At 45.2% G+C, this 21441-nt stretch overlaps 1 protein-coding gene across 1 annotated transcript in view; it reads left to right on the forward strand.

Annotated features, from left to right (window-relative positions):
• Positions 1-650: 650 nt before the first annotated feature.
• frmd4a (FERM domain containing 4A) overlaps positions 651-21441 on the forward strand; it is a 53908-nt gene continuing 33117 nt past the window's right edge. The window contains exons 1-2 of the mRNA XM_062390045.1: positions 651-1216; positions 18851-18916. Coding sequence (XP_062246029.1) covers positions 1049-1216; positions 18851-18916 — 234 coding nt within the window. The 5' untranslated portion in view covers positions 651-1048. The remainder of the gene's footprint in view (positions 1217-18850; positions 18917-21441) is intronic.

A 21441-nucleotide genomic window follows, 5' to 3' on the forward strand; every position in this document is an offset into this window, starting at 1 on the left:
TGCAAATGGGTGTGTGTGTGTACTCAGTAAGGATAAGGTTTTAATAAAGAATTAGGTTTGATGTAATCATTTATATTTACATTCTTTCAGTGTTTAGTGTGCGCTTTGGTTGGTTGGAGTTGCAGATGGGTTTGATATTCCTTAATTTGGGGGAAGAATTCAATAGGTCAGGTCAGGATAGTCCAGCCTGGGAAAACAGGCTCAGGGGAAAAATGTTAATTTCCTTTTTTAAAAGCATTCTGGCTCAAATCCCAGCGCTGTTAGAACAGGGTTACATGCTCGAGTCTTTAGGGACAAAATGTCAGCATGTTTCAGCTCAGTGACTATTTTAGTCCGTGTATGCATGAATGCACATGTGTGTTTCCTCTTAAAATGAACAAACACACACTAAGACAAGGTGTCTGAGAATGTTTGCAGCGTCCCTCTTTCTCTTGGAAAAGTGAAGTTGTGTGTGCGCGTGTGTGTGCACGTGTGTGTGTGTGCGCGTGTGTGAGAGCTGAAGTATTAGAGTGCATATCGCTTTAAAAACAACTACCAGTCAGGGAGACTGAGAGACCGGCTGCATTTCCTTAGTGGGAATGTTTGTGTTTGTAGCGCTGAGACCAATGAACAGAGGGTGCATTGCTTCAGTGAGAAGGAAAGAGAGAGGAGAGAGGAACGGTCAGCAGGGACCATTAGCTGTGTGGGACTGGGGCAGGAGGACGAGCAGGGTTTGACCTTCAGGAGGCATCAGTCTGCTGAGTCCCAGGGAGACTGAGAGGACAGACAGGGACAGGGGAAGGAGAGGAGAAAACCACAGGGTTATCCTCTCACTGTGGCTCACCTCCAGAGATGACCTAAATATTGTCTGTTGGCGCTAAGTGGTATCAAGAGGACCATAAAGGCGAATCATATCTTCTCATTCCCTGCTGGGCCTCTGTGGATTTTACCTGTAGTGACTCACCTGGGCAAATAGTGGTTTGCTAATGTGATGTCCCACTGATCAACCCGTGCTGCTCTACATACCTTTTGGAGGCACGTCACTCACAACTGAGAGCTCGGTGCCGTAATGGGGGCTGTGTTGTTGAGTCTAGACGAGGCGATCTTTACTCGGCAGGGTCTGCTGTGGACTCTCACCTCCACGGCCTTGCAACGCTTGCGTGTGCATGCCAGGAAGCTTCCTGGACCCCTGCACCTATTTCACACAAACAGGTGTGTGCCAAGGCCACTGTACCAGGTAGGCTGAACCTCACCTACACACGGGAAAAACATAAACTAGATAGACATAAACATACTTTCAAACTGGCACATAATAGAAGGGATTTAAAACTAAATAATATCTGTTAAGGTACATGGGGATAACTGCAACCAACTGTTGTCTGACTCCCAGCTGTCCCACCTGTGGTGATGGGCATCCAGGACAGTAATCTATCTTTAAATGGATGGTTCCACACTTGTGTCCAGGTTTGTGACGGACTGAGAAAGAGAGGAGGAGAACAGATGAAGAGCTGCAGGTCAGATGTGTCCTTCAGGCGATAGAAGAGGTCCAGAGACAGGGGCAGGGTTAAACATGACTGATTTGTGTCATTAAACAGTGGAGGACAGAACTGGGTTAGATGTCATGGCAGAGCCCCAGCTGGTGAAAACACCCAGCTGACACTGTATTGTAACACAGTGCTCCCTTGCTTGCAGTGTTGTGCCATCAACTAAATCTTTTGCACGGAAAAAAGCTGCGTTGTGTTATATTGCTGTCCCTGGGTAAACTGCTCCTCTGTTGGGTGTTGTTGTTGTGTTCAGGACTAATAGGAAGTTGTGTTGCTATGGTCACTATTAAGGAACTGGTAACTAAGCTGGTAAGAGTGTCGGTGTAAACGTGGATGGACTACGCTTTCACACGGGAAACCAAAGAAACACTTTTTATGCACTGACCTGTCACTGTAGTTCCCCTCGTCACTAATTTAATTGCTCTATTTAAACCGATGGGTCCTTTGTGCTTCGTGTTTGTCGAGGTGTGATTCAGCAAAATGGTTGATCAGTATTCACGTCACCGTGTCGGGATCAGTACTCTGGGCTTTCACGGAGCCATTAGTATTCCCCCGGCATCTCACCTGCCCTGTGTGCAGCTGGCACCACCAGGACAAACCCAACAGTCTCACAGATGACAAAGACCACTTCACATCCCCAAAATGATCAGTGGAGTAACATAAACACACACATGCAGAATACACATCAACACAAACCCACACTCATCCTGCCTTTTTCCGTTGAATTCCCTTTTGAATCTCATGAGGGGAATAAGCTGGAATTTGTTATTCTAACTTTTGTCTTCAAATGTGTTTTCATCTGGCTCCTAAGTAAGCATCCTGAGGGGAGGTAACACAATGAGAGGAAGCTGAAATAATACACCAGACCTCCCTGAGACAAACCCGTGCTCAATACCCCCTCCTGGTGCAGGGACACACTATAGAGGCTGCGCTAAAACACTTATCGAACGCAGATCTTTCCCAAACATCCTACGGAGGACGGCTTAGATGAGCTGCAAACAATATCTCCCCCTAGCCCGATGCAATGGTACGCTCCAAGGTGGATCAGTTAATAGTGGAGGGAGTTGAAAAGGCAGGGAAGGAGGGGTCAGTGTGTCAGGCTGCAGGATGGGGATATCCCTGGCTCACTGCGCTGACTCCCTGCCCGGCTTCCTTCATTACTGTTAATGAGATACCCATCCTTACACAAATGGAGAGAGAGCGCGACAAAAGACAGAAGCTCTTAACCGCGTTGTTACGTATCATCAACTTGTTTCCACTTTCCCTACTACCTTTCCACCTTCAAGTCTCTGCCTGAAGTGAAAATACATTTCCACTCCAGTGCTCTGATCTGAACCTGACTTTATACTTTTTGCCCTTTTTTGCAACCTAAATTACTTCTTCATTTCTTATTTAAGTCTCTCTCCACTCTCCTTTCAGCTCTCACTAGGGAAGGGATCCATCAGCAGCAGTCCTCAATCAGGAGACAGGCCCAGACATTTTTTCCGGACAGTGACTCATTACAAACGGGTGACAACGTAAAGGAACCGCGCTAACATGCCTCAACTACTGGAGGGATGAAAAACATTCTTCCAAAATATCTTCCCCCATTCTGTGTTTTAATGATGGTGGTGGAGGGCCCAGTCTCACGTTGGTCAAAAAGACATTCTCTTGTGAGGGCCACAGCGTATGATTCAGCAGCTGGTTTCACGCGTGACACATTAAATGTTTCACATATGAAAGAAGGCAGCAGGAGATTGTCTGGGTATGATGCGTTTATACCAGGAAAAGGGGCAGAGCAGTCAGGAGGCATGACGTAACGTATGTATTCAGCTGCAGAACACCACAGGATTTTGTTTACAGCACATTGACACCGGCATCAGCCCGTATCGTGAAAAGCTCTCGAGTCATTCCAAGTTCTTGGCGTCTTCTATTCTGTTACGAAATTGAAAAGGACATTTCCCTGCTGTATTTCCACATGCGCAGCTGAACACGTGTCCAGAAACTCTTGTGCGATCAGGTTGAGATCCTCCGGTTTCTCTACTCATCTTCCATTTGTTCCCTTTAATCTGTCGCCTGTCTGCACGTTGAAGTGACGACTTTATACCCAATGTGCTTTGCATGTTGCGTGGATCCGCCGTCTCGTGCGACCGATCTGCGGCGTGACATTAGCAGACTGCAACATTTGTGAGATGTTGTTTGCTCACCCATACGTGCTCTTATTTCTCTCGTGAGAGAACGCAGCAGCGTGTTCACACTTTCATCAGGCTGAGCGATATTGACTCAACGGATCCAGTCACACATTTTCCTCCGGTGGCGTGACCCTGTAAGTAGGGTTAGCACAGTCGGGCGTGTGAGGGCAGTGCTCAGCGGCACAGCTTTAGATGGTGTCTCTGGGTAATTCTTTGTCACTTCTCGTGTCGCCTTCCATTCCCATGGATTTCAGATGTGTACAGTGTATCTTACTGCTTCTCATCTTTCTCACATCACCCAATCCCCCTTATTAACACAACACCCCATCCCAAAAGCAGGATGTCCTGTGTGTGTTGGGAGGGGAGGAGGGGACTATACAAACACAGGTGGCTGGACCTCCCGCTGAGCTGCAGGAATTTAGAATTTACCTGTAATCATTCCTTCCCTGCGACTCACAGGAGTTGCTACACACGCCATCACTTTGTTCTCAAGAAATGTGAAGTGACACGTTGTTATGCAAAAACTCATCCTCAGCAAGCTCAACATCCCTGTAAAACATTTCAGACTTGACAAGATAAACATCCTATCACAGAGCCGGCTCATTTCCACGGCTATAACAGGAGCAGACAGGAAGGTTCTCCTTGTCTCCATAAACTGAGATCCAAGCTGGTTTCCTAGCAACGGGATCCCGCTGAAAAGTTTTATACATATTTTAAATCTACAGTATCTTACATATTCATGACAGGGTTTACTGCTGTTAGTTTGAGGCTCCACTGCAAGATATTCAGCATTGAGAAACAGGCCAGTTTACTCCCACTGAAGTCATCTGGTCCTGTTTCCTGTGAGAGTCGTCCTGTCACTGATCATATTGCTCGCTCACTGACGAGTCCCAGCTCCTCCTTTATGATACGAAGCAGAGACACTGCAGCGGAGACCTAAAATAGCCGAGATACACAATCCTCCCTCTGTCTGGGAGCCGGTTCACTTACGTCTCCTGTTCATGGACTGATAAAGTTTGGGCGCTCAGTCAAACTGGGGTGTTTTCAAGCAAGTGGATTTCTTGGAAGAAGACCCGCTGCGATTTCCTGCAGCCCCCCCCCCCCCACCCCCCCTTATTCTGGGTATGACTGCACTCAATTCAGCCTCAGTCTCCCCGACACTCATGTTCAATTTATCATCCATTTGTTCTTAAGTTGCACTGAAACAGATGTCAATAGATACACTCATGGCAGACAGGCACATATCCAGCACAAACAAATTGTCTTACAGTCCAGTGATTGTTGAGGTTGAAGATGAACTTGTGACTTCCTACTGACATTTTTTTTGGATCATTAGCCTCGTCTGGCAGCCATCTTTGCTCTCACTGCCAAAGGCATGGATCTGAATGTGAGAAAAATCTTTTCCCAGAACCCGACACAGAGAGATTTGGGTAAGGGAGGGGTTAGAGGGCCAGAACAGACATTGTCTCGCATTTTTCCAGTGCCTTGCTGTTTTTTTTTTATTATTATTTGTTTGCAACTCGCTGGAGGCATGTTTGTGTTTGATATCCCTACATAGGCGCGCACACACTCACACACACACACAAACACTCGTCGGTGGTTGAAGCCGTTTACAGTGTCTCCCTTGGGAAACAGTCTTATTTGCATGGTTTGTCTGGAAAACATTTCCACTGGTCCATTCCCAGGCTTATCAAAACCATGGTTCGTCAGTGAACATGTGTGTGTGTTAAAGAGAGCGAGGAAGAGGCTCATTGGTGTCTGGAATTAAGAAAAAACAGATTGCTGCAGAGATTCATCAGCAGCTCAGCCATGTGGAAACAATTTCCTCACCACTCCAGAAAATCGTAAATCATGATCAAACTTTTTTTCAGTCATTGCTGTTTCGTTGATCGAAGTGTCTGGTGGAGGTTTGCAGTCTTGCTACATGTTAAACATTTCAAATTACTCTTCTTCATGTGCCGTGTCATTTAGTAGGTGTGCACCCCAAGCTTCTTTGACATGCCAGAATCTAATCTCTCTGGTAGTATGAATATCGCACGCTGCTTGATAAAATGATCGATCACTTTATTATTTACAAGAGTTTCTCCACGCTTGCTCTTCCTCACATGGTCACCATACAGTCCAGCAAATGGGCTAAACTCTGATTACTGATAAAGCATTAGTGCAGTGCCAGTTTTAAACCTGCTTATTTCAAATGGGTAGTTTGCTTTGGCCTGTGGTGATGCTGGTTGCAGCTTTCATTCTGAAACTGTAAAAAGTGACCTGCAGTAATTGAGCCGCAGCGAAGTAAGGACCTGCTGCTGGACTCAGTGTGCAGGATCCTGAAGCTGCACAAAGAGCTGTTCACCTAATTCAAAGTTCGGCGGTTGAAGCTTGACTTATTGTGCACTACTGGAATATCAGTTGTCGTTGCTGTTATTATAATGTGCCCATTGTCGTGAATGTGCTGTCGTCGTGATCAACAAATCGCACCAAATTTGACATTGCCCTTCCTCGGGTCCTTAATATTACACATGCCGAGTGTGACGCCGATAAGATGGACGATTCTAGAGATATGTGTTCCACAGACAGACAGATCAAGATAGAAGGAGTGAATTACAATCCATAGTGCATTATTGTATTTGTCAGGCATTCTCGGATATCAATGATGTAATGACTATCGACTGTGTTTTTTATTTAATCCAAAAAGGATTGCCGAATATGAACCCTTTCCCAGATATCAGTTGCCATGTTGGAGACGATTCGGTTGTCAAACAGGATAAAACATTTGAGTTGCAATAACTGGCCGGAGCTACACTGGGCCAAGTTCAAGCAGCCTGCTTGATAAATCTGGCTGGTATCCCTCTAAATCCTCGACATGTGTCTGAGCTGATGTGGCCACAGCCAAAAATGAGAGTCCAGAGCAGAGTTGATATGAGGCTTTTTGGAGGTGGTCCTCTTCTATTGAGTTAAACTGTGGCATTAGTGACAAGGATATAAGGGTTTATAATGCTTTAGGTTCAGAGGTTAGGGCCTCAGTATAGAATGGTAATCCCTGGGGATTACTGAGAGAATCTAGTGAATATCTGAGGAAATCCCTCTCAGGGACTCTCAGATCCTCTGTTAGTATGGATATTAGATCCCATAACAGTGTGTCCACATGTGTTTACCGAACAGAGGTTTAAAGAGGTTTAAAGTGTGTTAACCATGAGGGCTTAACGAAAATAGTCCGAATTTTTCTTTTTACAAGCATCAGACCGGAGTATGTTTCTCTACAGTCGTATTCAGACATGAATTTTCTGACAACTGTGCCAACATATTCTCCGTAGTTTTCACTAGAGGACAGGCAACTCCGACATTTGCATTCTTGCATACAGCCACAAAAGAATTCTGAAGATTATCTGGAGTTCAGTGCATTTCTGAACGCATTGTATTGAAAAGATAAAAAAACTTAGATAGAGACAAATACATAAAGAGTTGAATGTATAAGTCACACTAATGCTGAATGAGCTCAGACAAATATGATGTTCACGTGTCTGAACAAGCTCCTCCACTTGATTTCCAAATGTTCCTTTGGGGAAACTCAGTCAGTCATAACTCAAATCAGTCGTCATTTAGAGATTAATGTGAAAGCAAGCTTGAGGACTCCATTTTGGCTCATTAATTTTTACGATACGTTTTTTCAGCACTCTCTCATGTGTCTCTCTCAAGCATGAACACCTGTAGACTAAATTATGTATATATATATATTGGACTCTAGTAATATATGCACACTCACATGAGCCCTGCAACTCTTTGGACTCGATTTCTGTTTTGGTTTTCGTTGGTTTCATATTTTTCCCGTGGATTTCAAGCTTACCTGTAAGAGCAGGTATTTGAGTAATATGTCTACCTCTTAAGCTAAAAAAATGAACCCACTTCTCATCTGTAACTTTGCTACATGATTGATCAGGTTTTCCTTATTTACTGAGCAAAAGCTTTCCACCTCACTCTTTCATATTCTGGCTCTCCTCCCCGAGGGGAAGAGGCCAAATGGAAGACATTCAATACCTTTACAATGACAGGATTCCCTTTGGACAAGAGGAATTACACTCGCACACACAAACCCACACAGAGCACACATACTTGCCAAAGGGCTCTCCCTGCAGATTAGCTGGGTCATTTTTCATTACCCTGGCTCAGAGGAATCAAGTGTGTAGTAATGGAGCACGGTCACATTGAGCCAAAGCTATGGAGGGATAAATCCTGGACTGCAGAGCACATTGGAGGCAGACCAGACACGCTGCAGGACAGAGCGCCTTTCGGAGAAACAGACAGACCCTGCGCTTCTCCATTTGTCATTAGACGATACCCCAGACTAGATCCTGGAGGGAGGAAATATCTGAGGCTGCAACATATTCCTACTTTCTCCTCACCCCTCTCAATTACTTCGGTTTTCTTTATCAAGTTGCCTCTATTTGTTTACCTGCCTTGTTTTTGGTTTATTCCCACTTTCTGTTCTTCTCTTCCCACGTGAATTAATTTCCCCTGCTATCGTCACTGTTGTTTATTGCTTTTTTTCACACCTGTCTCTGTGCTGATCTCGCACATAAACCACCCCGTATGCCATCTGAGCCAGTTTAGCCTGAGGGAGACCAGGAGTGGTAGGACAGGGCGATGATGTGGTGGCGGTATGGGGATGTCCCTTTGTAAAACCGCAATGTTGACTTTGCGGAGCTACGGGTTCCCTTGTCTGTGCCGAATCAGAGGATCACGATACTGTCGTCAGCTGGATCAAATTCTCTTTGTGAGGGAGAACCTTCTATTCGTGCCTTTTTATTTTATGTTTATACCCCAGGGCCGTACTGTGCATGTTACTGTGTCTGAGCATTGTCTTACAGTGCCTCCTCCTCTAAGTGCCCTACGTTTCTGCCAAAGAGTGAACCACGGAGACGGCTAGATCTCCCAGAAAGTTGTCATGACAACTTTTGTTTGCATCTTAGCCTGGAGAGCGTGGGGGAGTTGGGCTGGTCAAACATTTATGTGTGTGGGTGTGGGTGTGTGTGTGGGTGTGTGTGTGCATGTATGCAGGTTCTGTCCATGCCACTCTGAGTGCTTTTAAAACCAGATATTTATTATGTGGATAGAAGCCTGCGGAGCTCCTGGAAAGCAGGTACCTTCAATGATGTTGTTCTGTGAAAGTCTCCCTAATTAGCCTGTAGATCTCTCGAGCCCCTGAAGGACACACGCACACAAACACAAACACACAAGGGCAAAATTAGCCAAGAGCAAAGAGGATTTGGGCTTCTTTTTTTTTACCCAAACCCCCTTTTCTCCTCTCCCCTGCTGTTCTGGTCTCAGGGTAAATGTTTATTAGGCCAGTAGAATACATCAGGACTGTGACACATCCACACACACACATGAACAGCCTTATCTTGTGACTTCTGAGGACTTAATGTTGACTTACATTAATTTCTTTGGGACTGACTCAAACCTTAACCATATAGCTCACGACCTTAGTCTAATCTTCACCGAAACTGAACCTTACAATGACATTAAAACACATTTTCAACCCAATTTGTATGATTTATCTTATGAGAACTTGCCTTTTACCCCATAAGTCTCCATAATGTAACTGTTCAAACAGATTTAGGTCCCCACAACATGGGTAATACCACACACACACGCACACACATCGAGGCACTGCACACAGGAGTTTGCAGACAGGACTGTTTAATATTCAGCATGCTAAATGATTAGAGTGTTTGGTATTCCATCCAGTCACAGGACAGAGGATAGAGGCCACTGGAGTTCAACCGCTCTGCAGTGCACATTGTCCTTGGGTTTAAGCCGAAACCTGTGTGTCTCTGTGTGTGTGGGGGGGTTTGTAATTGTGTGTGTGTGTGTGTGTATGTGTTTGTGTCATAAAGGCTACGTTTGGGGACAAATATCAGAACAGAAACTAGTCGATTGGGTACAGCTTTGCCAATTGTGGAGAACAGCTGTGTTCCCATTTGAAGCAGCTTTTTGGGTCAGTGGTTAAGGTCAGGGTTTGGGTTAGGCAAGCATTGGTTATACGTGGGGTCAGGATCAGTAAGTCGCTTTTTTGCTTGTGTCAAACTGAAAAGTCAGGAAGTCACAAGAAACAAGAGATAGAGGTCATAGATGAAGATTCCTCCATCAACAAGGTTCAGTGGGTTTACAGACGGACTACAAAGATAACACACACCACACACACACACACACACACACACACACAATACATTTATATATAGAATACTATAAGCACTGTGGAACCAAACACCCACACCTACGTCACACTGTCTTCTTCATGCTTTGCCAGCAGTATCGGTGAACACAGGGTCACTGGGGTCTACAGTGATTTCTCACTATGTGAATTATAGATGAAGAGAGGAGGTGTGGGGGTAAAAGATCCTTCCCCTCTGAATGACTCACACTTGCATGCACAGACACACATTGACAGCCGAGATCCTTGCGGATCAGCCCCCATGATCGCCTAGACCGCATATCAACAAGATAACAGTCCCGAAGACGTGACATCCCTCACACCTATTTGGCCCCAGACCTCCCTGCTCTTCTTGTTAGTGTGTATATGCGCTGGCTGACCCTATACCCGCCTCCCCCCATCACTTTGTCCTCTGTCCTTCCTCAGAAGCTACTTTAGATACTGACTCACCTCAGATCTATTTCAACCCGAACACAAAGCAGATGTATGGCCACACTTTCAGAGGCACACCCACCAAGCTATACACCAACAGACGACACACACGGTCGTGCTCATTATGGCTTCATCAACTAAGTGCTTCCTTTAGGTCGGGAATTCAAGGAAGGTCCAATCCTTGTCAGGAAAGGGCAACTCTGACCGGGGGAAAGAAAGAGTTGCTTCTTCTCCCTCCTGTGGGAAATAAGCAAAATAGAGTAATCCGTTTCGACTACTTTCAATAGAGCTGATCACTAATTAAATAAGTGCCAACACATCCGAAGTTATGGTGGCATTAAAGACGGATGACCTGAATGCAGACTGAACACAGTGGCCAGTGGTGACCTGCTCTCAAACTGGCACACTGTGGCGCAGTATCGTCGCACTGTGCTTTTATTTGCTTCTTGGATATCATCAAGCTGTTGACGTTTTCTTTGGTCCCCTTTTAGAGCTTTCTGTATTAAATATAACTTCAGGCTCCATAAGAGTGCCTGTGCACACGTGTACAACTCTGTGACCCAGTTATTTTCTGCAACACAGTGAAAGCAACAGAATACACAGCAAAAGCAGGAAAAGAGATTGAGTGAGTTGTGGATTCAAATAGGGAGAGAAAGGAAACAAATGAGGGAAGAACGAGGATGTTGACATGAAACGAGTGAGTGAACAGAGAGGAGCAGGCTCCATTAGCAGAGTTTTGCATGAGCTGTTTCGAGACATGAGCTCCGGGAAACTGGGTCCAGACATTCACAGTTTGCCTCTCACATATGAGGGACATAGCAGGTGATCGTCTGGGTCAGACACTTTCACAACCAAAGGAAATGGTCCGGTGCAGTCAGGTGCGAGGGGGCGTGGATATGACCTATCAAATTCCGCTTTGACCTCAGGCTCATTTTATGACCATACAACTTGTTTGACAATTTTGCAGTCTTCCCTTAAAGCTGTCCATTCTCATTGTCTTTCAAAGTTGCCATCATGGTCTGTCTATGTACAGTATATGCCTATATCCACATTTGTCACGTGTTAGAAATGCCATCAACAGCACACAGTCGCTCACTGTCAATTTTCTCTGATATTTCCCCTATGTTTTCTTTCATGGGCTCACGCTGACATTTTCTGGACATTTCACCAGGGGGCTGTCAGGAAAAGTTCCAAAACAACTTGGACTATCCAACACTCGCATCCCTCTGGAAAATGTCTGCACTTGAGTGAATGTTTGAAAGCAGCTATGGATACAAAAAGAGACTCAGTTTACACCAGAAGATAAACACTCAGTGTTAAATCAATGACATATTTATGCTGCATATTTACAAAAGCATTTCATTCATTTTAGATCAGATATTTCAACTGTGGAGGAATCTGAAAGGAATGAGAAGGGGAATTTTAGACGATCAGGAATTTCTCAAGAACAAGGTGATGTTGAGTTATGACAACAAGGCAGATTCAAATTTACTGTAGTTATATGAAATACTAGCTCACTGCCTTTCTGTGCTATTCTGAAACCTTTCACAGCAAAGTCATTTTTTATGTAACGTCTTATTCTGATTCATTGTGGATTGAAGCCCCTCTGGGTGCACATGGCTATGAAGTGGATATATCATGAATATGAAGGCAAAGATGGGATGTGTCGCTTCAACACAGCTAAAGTTAGGATCACGCATAAACTATGTAGCATGATTTCTGATGTATTCATAGCGCTGAAAGAAACGGCTCATAGCTACTTTCACAATAAAAGTCTATAAAATTCACAAGCATCTCCATCTGTCAGTCTTAGTCAAAGTTGATGCAATAGCTACAAATTTAGGTAACCATGTCCTGGGAAAAAAACAAAGAGAAAGGTTTTTGGTCGAGTCTGGGAGCAGAGCTTTGTAGTAAAATGAGAACAAAGCCGAGCTGGCTACAGAAATATCTACAGTTTGTTTGAAGTGCCAGTGTGTTTCTGATTTAAGAAAAAAAGAAAAAAACGCCCTAACTGGAACCACATTTCAGTCCCAAAGTCACTCACGGGCAGGGAGGGTGGAGCTCACAGACACACAGAAAAACACACACACACACTCCCACACACACATACACACTTATATATATTGAACAAACAAAACAGATCTCTCACAGTCGTTTCTCCAGACATTCCAGGCTGCTTTTCCATGACCCTCCCTGCTCCATCTCACCGTCCCACTCCGCTGCTACTTGCTAAATGGAGAATAGGTCGGGATGTGGCGGTTATTATTTTTCCGTTGGATTCTTAATAACCCACTGAGCTGAAACTGTTGAGACCCATCGTATGATTTGTTGAATCTTATGTTGTAGTTTAATCAGCACCATCTGCAGATACCTTTGCATCAAAACTGACGAGGAGTCATAAAGCTTATTCAGCTATAATGATCTCAGCATCATAAATCATCGTAGGGACCGCTGGTGTCAGACCACGCTTGCGCTCAAAGTGACGTGTTTAAGAGAGTGTGTTTGTTTAGTCTCCACAAGTACGGGAGAGACGCAGGCAGAGACAGAGACCGTGGAGAGTGTGTGTGTGTGTGTGTGTGTGTGTGTGTGTCAATCTCAACTGCCTACCGCAGCGTCCCGCAGTCAGGGTTAAAGAGATTCCCCATCTTGATTCAATTAACCGTTCAGCGCTGTTTATATCACATTCCACCAATATAGGTTACCTTTTCCACCACAGACCATCAACCCTGTTCCCCCCCGCTCGACCCTAAAACCTGACTCTTAATACCCACCGCCGGTTAAACCCACCTCACCCATTCGGATCTGTTCCCCTTTGGAGCCCTCCTCCATAAAAATACACCAGATCAGCACCTCATTACAACCACACCTCAGCCCAGAATAGAAGCCCACCGGCTCCATAGCACTGCTCTGTCAGGGCCCAGATATGTCACACCTACAAGTGTTTCTCAGCTTGTTCCTCTTGGCAAAGGTCCTGTAAAGGTGACCGATGTGTAGGGGACACAGCAGACCAGCAGCTGTACCGTCGCACACTACCTGCCTTGTTTCCTGTCTGCCTTCCTTTTCCTTTCTGTCTTATTTTGTGAATCTTACCCCCCCAGCTCATTCAACTTCTCTGGCAGTAGTCACATCCTTTCCAAACAGGATAAATAATTCATAAACTCTTGTAGCTCAAGTGTTCAGGTCCGTCCTTCTACATATTCTTCTTCTCCTTTCTTTTTTTTAAGCTCCTGTCATTTTTTTGTTTTACCCCATTCCTCCACTGCCGGCATTGTCCCCTTCTCAGCCCCCTGTGCTCTGGTCAAACAACAGGGCCCTTGTGACAGCTAACCGAGGAAGCAACCAATAAAGAGAGATATGTATTTGACCGGAGAGAGAGGGACCAGTGTACGCAATAAAGCCAAAGAAAGAGTCATCTGGAGATGTTTAAGTTGGACAGGCCAGTTTCCGGTGTCTGGAGCAGGCCAAAAATATCCAGAAACAGAAAAATCCAGCAGGACAGGAAAGGATACACCTCCTCGTTTCTCATGTGACCTTCTACATTCAGCCAACTAAGCTGAATTGTTGGGCTTGCAGCACAAGCGATGGTAGCAGCACAACTGTTGAAGCCAAGCACATGAAATTGAATTGCATCTTTGTGTTGCTTAATGTCTGGGAAGAGAGTCTTTGTTAGGGATTCGGAAAATTCTAGATAAAGCCTTGCCAGTGGTATTTCAAATATGGTGCAACTGCATTTGATTCAGACACAGACGCTGACCAGTTAAGATTGAAAACAAATGACCAATTATCCCTGATGCTGCCAGTTCAGCTAAAGGGATATATATGGATAGCGTATATGTGCTGGGCTACATGTGGCCTCTGTGTTTTCATAACATGGGGAATTACTCGTGTTGTAATTCAGTTACAGGCTGGTCTACAGTTGCAGAGTCATTCAAGAGCTTTATTGACAGTAGGTTTGGTTCTATCCCTGCCTTCACAGCACACATTAGTATCTATTTATGGTGCCAAAAACCAGACTGATTTTGTTATGTTAACAACTTGTGGTTTCAACGGCTGCTGCTCCAGCTGTACAAGGTGAGTACAAGTGCCCAATTTAGGTCATATAAAAAAAAAAAAAAGCGAGAGCGAGTGAGAGTCAGTCCAACGGCTGCAGCGGAGAGAGAGCCAGAAGTCACGCCAGCAAATCAAACATGAGAGCGGGGAGGTTTGGGTTTGAAAGTGCAGACAGGAAGTGACAAATCCCAACTGAAACTCCTACTTGTTGTTGCAAATTATCATTCAAACATTTAGGACTTATGGGGAAAAGAACATGCATACGATGTAGGCCTGGTATATATCATGAAAGAAAACTTAGGGCATTTTCACAGCTTGAAGATTCATTTCTTTGTTACATTGTTTACATCAGATCTGGTTAGTTTTGGTTTCACATTGCAATGTAGGGAGCTCTTATGTGCTCTTATATACATACTTCCTGTCATCCATCCTACCTAAAGGACATTGATTGGTCTGAGGACAGTCATCCGTCTGACGTCAGCGTGTTGTGTTCTCGTCTGCTGCATTGGTTAACATTTTGACTAAAGTGCATTGGAAAAAAAGTAGTCTTTCTGTTCTGATTTACTTGGTAAATTTTGTTACCACTGTAATATTATTATGGTATTACTACCAGCAAAACAAATGACCTGCTAGCAATCCTGTGAGCCTCTTCCGCTCCTTCTTCTCTTCTTTGCTGTCTCTACCAGCCGCAAATCGTCCCGAAGTCCAAGCCATCCCAAAACAAATCTCACCGAATCATGGTCAGAACGAGACCATCTCTTTGGTCGGAATAAATGTTGGTCCAATAGGCCAGACCTTGGTCCAAGGCCCCCTCCACACCTGTTATTTTGACTGAAAGATCAGCCAGTCCAGACCAAACACGGCAGCTGTGAACGCCCCTTGTAACAAATACTTTATTAGGTAACACACAAATGAATCAGGTTTTTGTAAAAATTGAAGTATGCAATTGTGTTGCTATGACTTCACTTCAAGTTGTACGAACTTAATTCACAGTTTCTTCCAATTTATGTCATGTTGGCGCAACATATTTGAATATGTTTATATATATATATATATATATATATTTATCTTTTTTCATTGTTATTGTCAAAGTCCTGCGTGGAAAGCGTCTCTCAAGGAGAAACCTTCCTCCCAGGCATCGCTCACTGGTGGTGACTTCATATGAAGACTGTGATCCACGATCACTGTTATTTAACGGCACACTTTAATCAGTGTGTGTCTGCGGACTGTTTGGGTTGGTGGGCGCGCACACACACACACACACACAGAGAGAGAGAGGGAGAGAGAGAGAGAGGTAGAGAGAGAGAGAGCTGCAGTCTCTCATGGCTGGGAGCTGCTGCAGAGCGGCCCCGCTCCTCTCCCCGCCCCCACATCTCGCCTCCATTATTCCCGTGTCTTCGCGGCAACTCCGGTGACAGCGGAGAGAAACACGGCGAGGAGGAACCGCGGAGCTGTTACCTGTGGTGTCTCCCGGTCGTCGTCCTCTCCTCCCCCCTCCGCGGTTGCTGACCGTTGGTACAGTCCCCCCCTCCACGCACCCGCACACACACACACCCTCTCCCTCCACGCTCCCGTGCCGGTAGCGAGAAACAGGAGGAGGCGGAGGAGGAGGAGAGGTGGTCGGGGGCGGAGGTGGTCGACCGGGACTAGACCCGTGAGAAGCTCCCTGCTTTCGGAAGGAGGGATGTGAGGAGGCAGCCTTTCGGAATTACCTCCTATCGTGAATGGCGCGGACCTCCGGCAGCTCCGAAGCGCTTCGAGGACACCGGGGATCCGCGGCGACCCAACTTATCGGTCACTGACATGGATGCTGATGTGCCTCCTCCTCTAGGCCGGCGGGGAGAAGAGGGGTTTTTTGACGCTTCTCTGGCGGCAACACGACTCGTCTCTCGTTGGATCTAATCATTTCATTTATATATCTATTCTCTCTGTGTGTGGGAGCTATTTTTCCTTTGCGTGGGAGCTTCGCAGGGAGCGTTTTTTTGTTTGCAAGGTAACTAATGATACTGCACTGACCAGGCATCACTGTCAACTGTGTGTGTGCGTGTGCGTGTGTGTGCGTGTGCGTGTGGGTGTGTGTGTGTTGTTTTCGTGTGATGAGCCGGTGTGAACATGGCCGCCTAGCGCTGTAGTGTCAGCTCTCATTCTTCATTTTCATCTCCTCAAATCCGCCTGCTGTTGTTGCCGGTGTGTCAGGCCCGAGGATGGAGCGAGGTTCGGCCGATTCAGACCTGACTGCTCGTGAAAAGCTGCCGGAGGAACCGACATGCATGAATCACACAGAGCAGGGAGGCGGTGAAGGGCTTTTTCCACATGTGCCTGTCATGATAAGAAAGTTTACAACATGCACCAGAGCACCAGTGTGCTGCTGTGGACGAATCCAGTGACTCATTGTAAATATATATCTGCTTTAACTTTAGATATAGCAGGGTTGGTGTGTTGTCCTCCACCAGCTATTCATAGAAACTTCAGTGCATTTGATTTCATGTTGGGTAGGAACCAAGCAGCATGCGTCCAATACCACAAAGTGAATTTTAAGACTCACACCAGCAAGAGTCTGTCTCTGCCACATTGAGCTGCCTTGGTTTTAGCCTGCAGGCAATGATTTGTTTCCTTGACGTTAAGGTTTGTTGTATTCCCAGGTGCCTCAAGCAGAGTCCCAGTGCCAGTGTGTTTGTGTGTGTGTGTGTGTTTGTGTGTGTGTGGCTGCATTGCAGTTTGAACAATTCTGCAGACAAGCAACCTCAGTGGGATGTTTTGTCTGTATTTAGTCTCTCATCTCATGTCCAGGCTCATTAATGGCTGATTCGATTTCCGATTAGTTTAGCCAGCAAATGCTTTCACATAGTATTTACATCCAGATTGGTGACTTTGTGTATATACTCGCCACATCAGGGTTCTTCTATCACTTTCATTAGGTTATAATGAGTCTATTTGCACCACTGAGCTACTACACAGTAGTCATGGCAGTAATTGCCATCACTGTATACAATATAAAGACGGAAAGATTTGGAATTGTAATCTATCTCCAAGAAGAGACATGAAAACAATGGGCAGTGTTGGAAAATGTACGGTGTGTGTGTGTGTCACGGACTGTGTGCACAGGTGCACCCAATCTAAACCCTCAAACCACAGGAGATCAATGGGGAGTGGGAGGGTAAACCGAATCCTTCAAAGTAGCAAGAAGCCACACATGCACGCACGCACACACACGAACACGCGCACACACACACATTCAGAGTTCACACTGGGATGACCGTGGAAAAGAAACTCTCCCTCCCCTGCCTCTGAATTTCTTCACTTTTCTTCGTCTCTCCGTTAAACTCTCACCTCCAGCCTGCCACCTCAATGCCAGTTGGCCCGAGCTGTGAGAAAGTGGTTGTACATTATACTCATGTTGTGGACACACCCTTACCAAATTGCCAGGGCCTCAGGTGGCCAATATGATCCTTCTCATGGTGAAGAGTTACAAACCGGTTGTGCTTGTGCTCATGTTTGTGGCATCTGTGCTTTGACGGGAGTTTCTCATCGAATGTTGGACAATGGGCATGTCTGTCTCTCCCCCCTTTCGCTTATGTCTCCGTCTCCTCCAACATTTCTTACCCCTGCACCCCACCCATGTATCCACCCACGCACGCACACACACACACTCACACAGACACACCACCCCCCTTCCCCCATCTCCCAGATGCGAGGGAAGTGTGGGAGGAGCCAGGGGGCTGTTCGTGTTCCTCAGGGTCCCCGCTTCCTGTCAAGTTTTGGAGAAACTCCACATGTGCTGAAAACACCATAACATACACACACAAACACGCTACATGCTGAACACTGAACAGAGTTTGTATGTCTCTTCTGAAAGTCTTGTGGATTTTTATAACCTTAGTCTTCTGTTTGTTTGAACAGTGGAGAACTTTCGGACATGTTTTAGCTTTATCTATCGTGGGAAGTGTTTCATCTAACTTGTATGCATGCGGTGCAAATTTCCCACAGTTGACTGCTTCGTCAGTGCACCTGCCTCAGTGTTTACGGATGAGCTAGGCAGATGGATATTAACAGTTTTTTTGCAGCTCAGCTCTGCAAACCTTGCATCAACAACGCAGACAAACACTGGAGTGAACACTGTCAGCAGGCAGCCTCACTTGCTATGGGCCTTGTGCTGATGGATAATGGATTTCCTGCTCATGGAGCAGCATTAGAAATGTCAAAGGAAGGTAGATGTGCAGGACGCTGTCTCTAGTGGCTCATGGTGTGCAGTTAGCTTGGCTGTTCTTGTTAGGACGTATGCAGACATGCTAACACCAAGCTTGTCATTCAGCCAAACTCGAGTTGCTTGTACATTTAAGTTGTTTTCTTCACATTTGGCAGCAGTGGATATCCATAAAAAGACTGCTTCTGATATGCATTAGTATATTATGAAAATATACAATATACGCATATAAACAAACTGATTTCTTTTTTTCTTTGTTTCTTAGATGACAGAGGGGAGGCGATGTCAGGTCCATCTCCTCGACGACAGGAAGCTGGAGCTCCTTGTACAGGTGAGTGTCTGATCTCTCCTCTCTCTTTGCAGAAGCTCATTTCTTTAGAGCGAGGGAGAAGGGATGTCTGGTGTCCTCAGGGACTGAATTACTGCTGACCGAGGGGAATTCAGTCAGCAGTAGGTGACTTTGCACTTTCTTGATGCTCACCTGATCTCTCTGCACACACACAAAATCCAAGTCGGGCGTTGGTGCTGCAGACCCTGTCCTGACTTGCTGTCCTACAAGCTAAAACTTTCCCCCTTAGCTCATGTTTATCTTTTTAATTCCCCATTATTTCTGTAATCGTTACATAATCATCTATCTTTCTATATACCTTACTTGTCTGACTGTCTGTCAGTGTGTCTGCATGTCTGTTGACGATGCTGCATCTTATCTTTCAAATGACTTTGAAAAGCCGAGCAGCATGATGTCCTCCTCCTTCTACATTCAGCTTTAAATCCTCCCAGCAGGTCAAAGGCAGCAGAAGCACTTACAACAAGCCAGTCTCTCCTCTGTTTTCAATTGTATACCCTTACTTTCTCAGCTAGCTCTTTGTGACTGTAGATGTGCTGTCACACTTAATAGGAACAAAAAGTATTTTATGACACACATTAAGGGAAGATAGGGATTTTTAGTTTTACAGAAGCATTATTGTAAGAAGCTCATTCAACTCTTCCTGACCTCCCAAGCTCCTCTGGGGTCAGACCATTACCCGACTCCACTGGAAAGAGAGAAAGACAAAAGGAGGTAATTGCCCAGGAACAGGAGAAGAGGCGCAAGCAGAGAATAGAAAGATTGATTCAGAAACTCAGGGGGTTGAAAAGTGAGATGAGAGCTCAGGAGTGGAGAGACAGGAGATGATACTAAAGGGATGGGAAAAGAGAAGAGAAAATGGAAGGGAGAGCCGGGGATAGGTCTGCTGACTTTCTGATTTGATTACTGTGTCAGAACTGATGCTCTCTTTCAAATTGGTACTTCTCTCTGGTCTCTCCTCTCTTTCCTTTTCCATCTTTCTGACTTTCCACTCTTCACCCTCCATGTCTTGATTTGTCGCTCAGCGTCTTGCTTGCCTTCACCTGCCTATTCGCCACTGTCTCCATCCAAGGCTACATTCACCAACATACATTTTAGTTTTATATTTCATATCACTTTTGCTACGTTTGCACCTGCTATACATCCTACTCTCTAAAACTGAGGCTTTTTAGAAACATTATACAAGTCATGTTGGCACACTGGGGTTGTGTTTTTATGCTCGATGGAGTAACTGAGACCCATGTTCACTTTCTGATTGAGTTTCATCGGTCACTACTCTACTCAAGTGGTGAATGCAACATTACGTTACGAACCGTTACTATCAGTAATAGTTTCACCTCGTCAGTCATCAGTCTGGGCTAATTTACTTTTAATATGCTTGTTCTTAATCCATTGCATTTTCTGCAAGCGACCGACTCCATAGTAGACAATCTACTTCCTGTTTACACCAACACACACATGGCCACTGTATTTTAAATTGCGAATTTTCATGTGATTTGCATTTTCAGGTGTGTTTGTATGGATGGAGATTATTTCAGACATAGAGCCAAAGCCAAAACTAATTTGAATTGAAAACAAATAAGTGCAGACAGCTTGAATCTGTAGACCTCCTCATCAATCCATCCTCTCTCTTTCCCGCATTATTCATGCTTTTGTCCATCAGGAATGGATATAACACAAATGGACTGTTGTAGGGTTGAATGAAAACGCGATTCTATTGAACACAAGCTGCTATTGAGACAATCTTTTCTGTTTACCACATAGTATATGCACGTTTGGCAATGTTATTAGCAAGTGAGAAGACATAACAGCAAAGGCCAGAAAAGGGGATGTTTTTAACAAATCACTGTCATCTAAATCAGGAAACTGCTGTCTTTCTTTCTCTTGCTCTGTCCTCGTTTCTCTCCGCTGTGCGGATGTACAAAGAGCCAGGGAGTTGTTAGTAGGACCGCAGAGAATTACAGTGTTATTCTTAGTTTTCCAGTCTGGTAAGAAGCAGTCACGTCCTCTGTTCAATTCCCTAAAAATGACTTTCCTGAAGGGATGATCATAATTCATGAGCATTGAGAACATTTGTATTTTTCATTACTAAGGATGTGTATATCCAGCATTGCACGCTCCACTGGGCTACTTCATGTCTCCACTGATAATTTACTGTGGTCAATGCTGTCCTGTCAAGGTTTTCAGTCACAGTTCCTGTCTCCACTCCAACTGCTCCAGCCAACTCGCCCTTCTAGAGACTGGATCTCACTACTGTCACTGACTTATAACACTGACCAGCTGTTTAATCCCAGTAGTGCTGTTCACCCTTTTCCTCTTCCTCATGCCTCTCCTCCTCCTACCTTTGATTGCATGTCCTCTGTGGTTTGTTTATGGAGCACCGCCTCATTGGCAGAGAACCTTGTGCCAGAAGGCTCCCATGGACCAGGTTGCAAAGATTGAAGCTAACCACCAAATACACCACCGTGTGAAGAAATGTCAATCATTTGGCTATCGCTCCCTCGGGCTGG

This window comes from Platichthys flesus, chromosome 6, assembly GCF_949316205.1.
Source record: "Platichthys flesus chromosome 6, fPlaFle2.1, whole genome shotgun sequence".
Lineage (NCBI taxonomy): Eukaryota > Metazoa > Chordata > Actinopteri > Pleuronectiformes > Pleuronectidae > Platichthys > Platichthys flesus.